Source organism: Oncorhynchus kisutch, linkage group LG15 (assembly GCF_002021735.2).
Source record: "Oncorhynchus kisutch isolate 150728-3 linkage group LG15, Okis_V2, whole genome shotgun sequence".
Classification (NCBI taxonomy): domain Eukaryota; kingdom Metazoa; phylum Chordata; class Actinopteri; order Salmoniformes; family Salmonidae; genus Oncorhynchus; species Oncorhynchus kisutch.
In genome coordinates, this window is record NC_034188.2 from 14443081 (window position 1) to 14452638 (window position 9558).

Consider the following 9558-nt stretch of genomic DNA (forward strand, 5'->3'; position numbering starts at 1 on the left):
GGGATTGCTAGTAGCAAGAAGATTTATCTAAGTGAGTTTCAGAGATAGAATATGAATGTCATCTGTTACAAGCAAGTTATTGACTTCATGGACCTTGTTTCTTAGGCTACATATGTTAATATTGGCTATTTTTAGCACTTTTCTGGGTTGCTTGATTGTTTTTAATGCTTTACTGGGAAGCTTATCAGAGGTAGACTTACTCATGTTATTTACATTGGAGTCTTCCTACTAATGCACAGCACCTCAGTGTAACTCTGTTTTATAGGCTCATGATTACTGCTTACAATAGCTGTAGGATAAACAGATGTATTCGGTGCAATTAGGGGTACATAAATTAAATTGCTTACATTGCGTTTGCCAATGCCCCTAAGATCATGTACATTTGATGCAGCATTATGACGACTCATTGTCACAATGGTAGGGATTAACTGAGCTGGTCTTGGATCATTTACCAGTCATTGTTTCAACGTAGCCTTGAAGTGCATGGACAGAGTCCAGGAGCCAGATGATTTGGATAAACTCCGTCATTCCTGTAGAGTATCTTCTGTTTCCAGAAGGTGACAAAGTTAGCAATAACAGTGACTCCAGCAGAGCTACAGTAGTCTTTTAGCCAGATGTGTAATGCCAGTAGCCTGCTGAATCGTTCTTACCCGCGGCCCAACGATGGTACTGGACCTGAAATTATTGGCAGTTTTTTGGAGTCTTTTAATGCTAAAATCAGTTCTTTAAAATCCATTGTCAAATGTTCCGAGCTAGCCCTCCTGATGTCGTTTGACCCCACATGGACTACGACTGTCACACCCTGACCATAGTTTGCTTTGTATGTTTCTATGTTTTGGTTGGTCAGGGTGTGATCTGAGTGGGCATTCTATGTTGGATGTCTTGTTTGTCTATTTCTATGTCTGGCCTGATATGGTTTTCAATCAGAGGCAGGTGTTAGTCATTGTGTCTGATTGGGAACCATATTTAGGTAGCCTGGGTTTCACTGTGTGTTTGTGGGTGATTGTTCCTGTCTCTGTGTTTGCACCAGATAGGACTGTTTAGGTTTTCACACATTGTTTTGTTAGTTTATTCATGTATAGTCTTTATTAAAGAAACATGAGTAACCACCACGCTGCGTTTTGTTCCACCTCTACTTCACCACAGGAAACCCCTTACAACGACAGTGTCAGCTCCCGGCATCTGTGGTAGAACAGTCAGAAGCAGCCTTGTTATGTTCCGTACTCGTGCTCCTGGGTAGCACTATAAGTGCACAAGGCGAGACCCAGAGGCAGACACGGGAGGCAGATGGTTCGTCTCTGATATTTATTATATTCCAAGGGGTAGGCAAGAGAATGGTCGTGGACAGGCAAAATATCAAAACCAGGTCAAATTCCAGAAGGTACAGAGTGGCAGGCTGGCTTGAGGTCAGGGCAGGCAGAATGGTCAGGCAGGCGGGTTCAGAATCCAGACGGGCAAGGGTCACAACCGGGAGACTAGAAAAAACAGTGAGAAGGAAAAAGCAGGAGACTGGGAAAAACACACTGGTTGACTTGACAAACAAGACGAACTGGCAACAGACAAGCAGTGAACACAGGAATAAGTACCCAGGGACTAATGAGGAAAACAGGTCACACCTGGAGGTGGGTGGAGACAACCACAAAGACAGGTGAAACAGATCAGGGTGTGACAAGCACAGGGTTTTTGCCTTGGGGACCGAGATGTTTCTCACCATAGATCTGCCGATGTTGTCGAATGGGCCGTTCTCTCAGGCAGCCTCAGGGACTGGAGCTCCGAGGATCTGAACCCGAGGTAGAAGCCACCAGAGAGGGAGACAGAACCGATAACGAAGACACAGGTACCTCTGGATCCGATCTTGATTGGGAAGCCACCAAGGACGAAGACACAGGTACCTCCGGATCTGATCTTGATTGGAAAGCCACCAAGGACGAAGACACAGGTACCTCCGGATCCGATCTTGATTGGGAAGGCACCAAGGACGAAGACACAGGTACCTCCAGATCCGATCTTGATTGGGAAGCCACCAAGGACGAAGACACAGGTACCTCCGGATCCGATCTTGATTGGGAAGGCACCAAGGACGAAGACGCAGGTACCTCCGGTTCCGATCTTGATTGGGAAGGCACCAAGGACGAAGACACAGGTACCTCCGGATCCGATCTTGATTGGGAAGGCACCAAGGACGAAGGCGCCGGAACCTCTGGAATCAGCCGTTTCTGGTCTGTGTCAGTTCCGGGCTCAACATCTCCATGGAGACCACGTTGCCAGAGGACACTGTCTTCGACTTCCATGGCAAGTCACGTACCTCCATGGCTGGTTGGTTGGGTCGAGAACAGCTCTGTTCCCCAGGGAAGGGGGAGATCCCTTCAAGGATGGGGCTGTGGAGAGCCGCCATGGGGGTGAAACTTCCATCAGACCAGAGTGGCGTCCAGCTACTGAGGTGGAAGAAAAATAAAAAAGTAGGTTGGTGTGGGTTCCCCAGTAGCTTGTGGAGGTTCGCTACTTGCTTCCTAAAAGTAGCTACTTCACCCCTGTTGTCCTCCGCAAGCAAGCAGTTGCTGCATTGAAAGTCAACGTGGTCCACATTGTCCAGGAACCAAGCAAAGTAAACACAGCCCATGCAGCGCTGGAAACGTCTCCATTTGAGACCGCCGAGCCAGCAGGGTAGCTGGGCTTTCGCGTCTCTCCCCCGGGACAGACAGCAGCGCTCACAGCAAATAAAAGTGTATAAAAACACTATCAGCTTTTAAACCGATATCTTTAGTTAAGGTCTCAGCAGCGTTCAACAAGATGAAGAGAAACCAGTGAGCTGGTCTCTCTGGGTACATCAACCATTTGACATTGCCTCTGAAACTGTCATTTTTTCCCCTAGTCAGATTGTGGCGACTTTATAATGCATGTTTAGACGGAGAGTCTATGCCCTTACCTCACTTCATAATAATGACGTCCCATACTGTGGTTTATTTGTGAATAATAAGAGGTGACATGCTTCTCATTCTTCTGTCTCTCATTAAATCGGCTCAGAAGGAAGGGGAGGGGAATAGGATGGGGAGGCACAGACCACAAACACTGCAGTGGGATTGGTATATGAATTGAAACATGTCAGTTTCAATTCATGAGGTTGGAGTAATAACATGTTTAACCACTTTAGACATTGGTTCGAAATCTAGGTTGTGCCTTTAGATTGAGAGGTTAACAACTAACCCTGACCTGGTCTTTTTTGCAAGCGTTTCCGCGGAAGTCTCACAAAGATGTGCCTCTGGGTTTAGAAACTCTGCTGTGAAACTCTTCTCTAGCTGAATGAAGGCCTTTGTCAAATTTCTTAGGAGGTTCTCTCTGTCTCTCTGCCTCTCTGTCTCTCTCTCTCTCTCTCTCTCTCTCTCTCTCTCTCTCTCTCTCTCTCTCTCTCTCTCTCTCTCTCTTTCAAAACAATAAAGTTTCAAAACTATAAAGACATTACAAATGTCATATTACGTATATATACAGTGTTGTAACGATGTACAAATGGTTAAAGTACACAAGGGAAAATAAATAAGCATAAATATGGGTTGTATTTACAATGGTGTTTGTTCTTCACTTGTTGCCCTTTTCTCGTGGCAACAGGTCACACATCTTGCTGCTGTGATGGCACACTGTGGAATTTCACCCAGTAGATATGGGAGTTTATCAAAATTGGGTTTGTTTTCGAATTCTCTGTGGATCTGTGAAATCTGAGGGAAATATGTGTCTCTAATATGGTCATACATTGGACAGGAGGTTAGGAAGTGCATCTCAGTTTCCACCTCATTTTGTGGGCAGTGAGCACATAACCTGTCTTCTCTTGAGAGCCATGTCTGCCTATGGCGGCCTTTCGCAATAGCAAGGCTATGCTCACTGAGTCTGTACATAGTCAAAGCTTTCCTTAAGTTTGAGTCAGTCACAGTGGTCAGGTATTCTGCCACTGTGTACTCTCTGTTTATGGCCAAATAGCATTCTAGTTTGCTCAGTTTTTTTGTTCATTCTTTCCAATGTGTCAAGTAATTATCTTTTTGTTTTCTCATGATTTGATTGGGTCTAAATGTGCTGCTGTCTTGGGACTCTGTGGGGTGTGTTTGTGTTTGTGAACAGAGCTCCAGGACTAGCTTGCTTAGGGGACTTTTCTCCAGGTTCATCTCTCTGTAGGTGATGGCTTTGTTATGGAAGGTTTGGGAATCGCTTCCTTTTAGGTGGTTGTAGAATTGAATGGCTCTTTTCTGGATTTTGATCATTAGCGGATATCGGCCTATCGGCTCTGCATGCATTATTTAGTGTTCTACGTTGTACACGGAGGATATTTTTGCAGAATTCTGCATGCAGAGTCTCAATTTGGTGTTTGTCCCATTTTGTGAAATCTTGGTTGGTGAGCGGACCCCAGACCTCACAACCATAAAGGTCAATGGGCTCTATGACTGATTCAAGTATTTTTAGCCAGATCCGACTCTCTCTCTCTCTCTGTCTTTTTCTCTCTCTCTTTCTCTCTGTCTCTCTCGCTCTTCAAATCAAATCAAAATGAATTTGTCACATACACATGGTTAGCAGATGTTAATGCGAGTGTAGTCGAAATGCTTGTGCTTCTAGTTCCGACCATGCAGTAATATCTAACAAGTAATCTAACAATTTCATATCAACTACCTTATACACACAAGTGTAAAGGAATGAATAAGAATATGTACTTAAAAATATATATGAATAAGCGATGGCTGAACGGCATAGGCAAGAAGCAATAGATGGTATAGAGTACAGTATTTACATTTGAGATGAGTAGTGTAGGGTATGTAAACATGATATAAAGTGGCATAGTTTAAAGTGACTAGAAATTGAGTCAGTATGTTGGCAGCAGCCACTCAATGTTAGTGATGGCTGTTTAACAGTCAGATGGCCTTGAGATAAAAGCTGTTTTTCAGTCTCTCGGTCCCAACTTTAATGCACCTGTACTGACCTCGCCTTCTGGATGATAGCAGGGTGAACAGGCAGTGGCTCAGGTGGTTGTTGTCCTTAATGATCTTTATGGCCTTCCTGTGACATCGGGTGGTGTAGGTGTCCTGGAGGACAGGTAGTTTGCCGTCGGTGATGTGTTGTGCAGACCTCACTACCCTCTGGAGAGCCATACGGTTGTGGGCGGAGCAGCTGCTGTATCAGGCGGTGATACAGCCCGACAGGATGCTCTCGATTGTGCATCTGTAAAAGTTTGTGAGTGTTTTTGGTGACAAGCCGAATTTCTTCGGCCTGAGGTTGAAGAGGCGCTGCTGCGCCTTCTTCACGATGCTGTCTGTGTGGGTGGACCAATTCAGTTTGTCCGTGATGTGTACGCCGAGGAACTTAAAACTTTCCACCTTCTTCACTACTGTCCCATCGATGTGGATAGGGGGGTGCACCCTCTCCTGTTTCCTGAAGTCCACGATCATCTCCTTTGTTTTGTTGACGTTGAGTGTGAGGTTATTATCCTGACACCACACTCCGAGGGCCCTCACCTCCTCCCTGTAGGCCTTCCCGTCATTCTTGGTAATCAGGCCTACCACTGTAGTATTGTCTGCAAACTTGATGATTGAGTTGGAGGCGTGCATGGCCACGCAGTCATGGGTGAACAGGGAGTACAGGAGAGGGCTCAGAATGCACCCTTGTGGGGCCCCAGTGTTGAGGATCAGCGGGGTGGAGATGTTGTTTCCTACCCTCACCACCTGGGGGCGGCTCGTCAGGTAGTCTAGGACCCAAGTGCACAGTGCGGGGTCGAGACCCAGGGTCTCGAGATTAATGACGAGTTTGGAGGGTACTATGGTGTTAAATGCTGAGCTGTAGTCGATGAACAGCATTCTTACATAGGTAGTCCTCTTGTCCAGGTGGGTTAGGACAGTGTGATTGTGATTGCGTCATCTGTGGACCTATTGGGGCAGTATGCAAATTAGAGTGGGTCTAGGGTGTCAGGTAGGGTGGAGGTGATATGATGCTTGACTAGTCTCTCAAAGCACTTCATGATGACGGAGGTGAGTGCTACGGGGTGATAGTCATTTAGTTCAGTTACCTTAGCTTTCTTGAGAACTGGAACAAGGATTGATTGAATATGTCTGTAAACACACCAGCCAGCTGGTCTGCACATGCTCTGAGGACACGGCTAGGGATGCCGTCTGGGCCGGCAGCCTTGCGAGGGTTAACACGTTTAAATGCTTTACTTCCGTTGGCTGCGGTGAAGGAGAGACCGCAGGTTTTGGTAGCAGGCTGTGTCGTTGGCACTGTATTGACCTCAAAGCGAGCAAAGAAGTTGTTTAGTTTGTCTGGGAGCAGGACATTGTGGTCCGCGACGGTGACTGTAGACCCTGCCACATACCTCTCATGTCTGAGCCGTTGAATTGCGACACTACTTTGTCTCTATACTGACGCGTAGCTTGTTTGATTGCCTTGTTTCCTCGTTCTCTCTCTGTCTCTCTCTCTCTCTCTCGCTCTTTCAGTAATCCTGTTCTCTCCTTTCTCTCTTTCAGCTCCTCGATCCAATTACAGCCTAGACAATGGTGAGTACAACATTAAACAGCATTACATACATGAAATCTATATGTTTGTAAACATCGCCCTCTACTGTACATTGATGAGAGAGACATGAAGTCGATCAGGTGTTCGTGCCTCTCTTTCCTGACCTGCTCTGATATTTTGACATGTATATATGACCCCCAACTGTAAAGCAAGTATGACAACTTCTGTAAAAAGGGCTTTATAAATAAACTGGATTGATTGATTGCATTCATGTTTTCTAGATTCGTACAAATCAGCCTCTCTACCAGGATACAGGCGGAACAGTGTCAACAGGGTGACCACCAACACTATTCTTTATTTATACAGTTATGGTCAAATCTATTGAGATTAAAGTATCTTTCGACAGAGAGACCTATTTCTTGGAGACAGCAACCAAAAATGATTTACATACTGTAGAAGGCTGTAATTCAAGTTGACCTCCTAGTTGCATTGCATGCTTACTTGACAAACACAGCTGTAGCATCACTAACAGGTCTCTCTGTGTATCCCTGCAGCCCCAGAGTGCAGCCGCAGACTACTACCAACAGTATGACAGCAGCAGTGAAGTCAACTGGGGAACCAGAGGTAGGAGGGCTGTGTAACCACCCTGTGTTGAGGTCTCAATACATTTATAACATTGTGGTTTCCTTATTGCATGATTGTAATCGGGAATTTTTCCTATTTTTCTCTTCTACAGAATACAAGGTAAGGGTCTGAAAATTGATTGTAAAGTGGAGTGGACTGTCAAGCAGTAGGCTACAATAGTCAGAAGGATGTAAGACTGTCCTCTTAAGTGGTGTGTGAGGAACCACTGGTGGGGAGAAAGACAATTCCTACTGGATCACAAAGACTGGGGTTTGTTCATACAAAGGCAATAGAACACTATAGGACAGTATAGCTGCTCTCTCTCTCTCCTGGCTCAATGACCCTACCAGAGGAAGCAGCGGTAGAATTATGGCATCCTGCCCTAAGTTGCCCTAGTCAAAGGGTCTTACTGTAGGTCACAGGGCAGCTTCCACAGTCAGCACCTGGGCCCTTTTGGAATACATTAAAAACACACCCTTTACTCCTCCCTTCCTTGAAGTAATCACTGAACTAACACAAATGAATAACTTTAAGAAATTGCTTTCACCCAGCTATGTCAGATTAGGAATTTTCTCTTCAAGGGAGAGAGGAAGGAAGAATGCATTCTTAAAGAATTCTAACAGGACATGTACTGGCATAACAAAGAGCTTCCGGGGCAAGAGGTCACTGGACATTTCTCTCAGCCCATCCTGACCTTTCGATAAACTTTGTGTCACAAATTCCAAATGCTGCTTCCAGTCCGTATGAGGAGAGGTTAAGAGAGACTTGATGAGAGAGAGTAAATGGAAGGGCCGCCAATAATCATCTCATTCTATAGAACATCTCTGCTATGTTCCATACAATGGGTTCCATGCTGTGATTACAAAGAAAACAGCTATTTTATGACTGAGACATCTGCTGGAGCTTTTCATCTCACGTGGTTTGGGGTCAATTCCATTTGACTGTAATCAATTCAGGAAATACCATGAAATTCCAAGTATTATCAGAATAGGAATTGGAATTTAAGTGTACTTCCTGATTTGACCCCAACCCTGTTGACTACAAATATCATCTAACTCTATCTGACCTGTCCGTTGCAGGTTTACCCGTATGAAGCGCTGATCGTGACCACCAGGGGGCGACACAGAGTGCCTAAAGATGTGGACAGAGCCAGACTAGAGGTGAGGTTAAGATCTGGTTTAGTTTGGTGGTTGATTTTCCGTTAAATAATCTGTTCAATGTCGCCTCCTATCCTTACGAAAAGTTAAAGGTCACTATTCCAGACATTATCCACATAGTCTACATGAGTCATACTACAGTGTCTCCCTGTGTTTCTCTGTTTTCCAGCGTCATCTGAGTCCCGAGGAGTTCCTACAGGTGTTTGGGATGACCGTGGCAGAGTTTGACCGGCTGGCTCTCTGGAAGAGGAATGAAATGAAGAAACAGGCCCGACTCTTCTAACCATGGAGAGAGAGAGACAATTAGAGGAAATTGAGAAAGAGAAACTGTTCTAATTAAAGAAAGATAGACTGTTAATGACAATAGAGATAGAGACAGACTGTTAATGACAACAGAGATAGATAGAGAGAGACAGACTGTTAATGACAACAGAGATAGATAGAGAGAGACAGACTGTTAATGACAACAGAGATAGATAGAGAGAGACAGACTGTTACTGACAACAGAGATAGATAGAGAGAGACAGACTGTTAATGACAACAGAGATAGATAGATAGATAGATAGATAGATAGATAGATAGATAGATAGATAGATAGATAGATAGATAGATAGATAGATAGATAGATAGATAGATAGAGAGAGACAGACTGTTAATGACAACAGAGATAGATAGAGAGAGACAGACTGTTAATGACAATAGAGATAGATAGAGAGAGAGAGACAGACTGTTAATGAAAACAGAAGAGAGAGAGAGAGAGACTGTGAATGAAATCAGAGAGAGAGAGAGAGAGAGAGAGAGAGGGAGACTTAATGAAAACAGAGAGAGAAAGCGAGAGAGCGAGAGAGAGACTGTTAATGACAACAGAGATAGATAGAGAGAGACAGACTGTTAATGACAACAGAGATAGATAGAGAGAGACAGACTGTTAATGACAACAGAGATAGAGAGCGATAGAGAGAGAGAGAATTTACAGCAGAACGAGAGTGTTGCTGCAGAAAGACAGACATACAGAGAGAGAGAGAGAGACAGACAGGCAGACAGACAGAGGAAGCGAGGGGAATGTGTAATCTCACTGCCACAGACTGAACTAAACGCTCACCACAGGGTCCAGAGAGAGAGAGAGAGAGACAGAGGGAGAGAGAGACAGAGGGAGAGAGAGACAGAGGGAGAGAGAGACAGAGAGAGAGAGAGACAGAGGGAGAGAGAGACAGAGGGAGAGAGAGACAGAGGGAGAGAGAGACAGAGGGAGAGAGAGACAGAGGGAGAGAGAGACAGAGGGAGAGAGAGACAGAGG

At 45.0% G+C, this 9558-nt stretch overlaps 1 protein-coding gene across 5 annotated transcripts in view; it reads left to right on the forward strand.

Moving 5' to 3' along the window:
- Window positions 1-8709, forward strand: part of LOC109905929 (actin-binding LIM protein 3) — a 93663-nt gene extending 84954 nt beyond the window's left edge. For all 5 annotated transcript variants that reach the window (XM_031789705.1, XM_031789706.1, XM_031789707.1 and 2 more), the window contains 6 exons: window positions 6492-6521; window positions 6762-6814; window positions 7035-7104; window positions 7217-7224; window positions 8184-8264; window positions 8431-8709. In XM_031789705.1, the coding sequence (XP_031645565.1) occupies window positions 6492-6521; window positions 6762-6814; window positions 7035-7104; window positions 7217-7224; window positions 8184-8264; window positions 8431-8544 (356 nt within the window). In that variant the 3' untranslated portion in view covers window positions 8545-8709. The remainder of the gene's footprint in view (window positions 1-6491; window positions 6522-6761; window positions 6815-7034; window positions 7105-7216; window positions 7225-8183; window positions 8265-8430) is intronic.
- The last annotated feature ends 849 nt before the right edge of the window (window positions 8710-9558 follow it).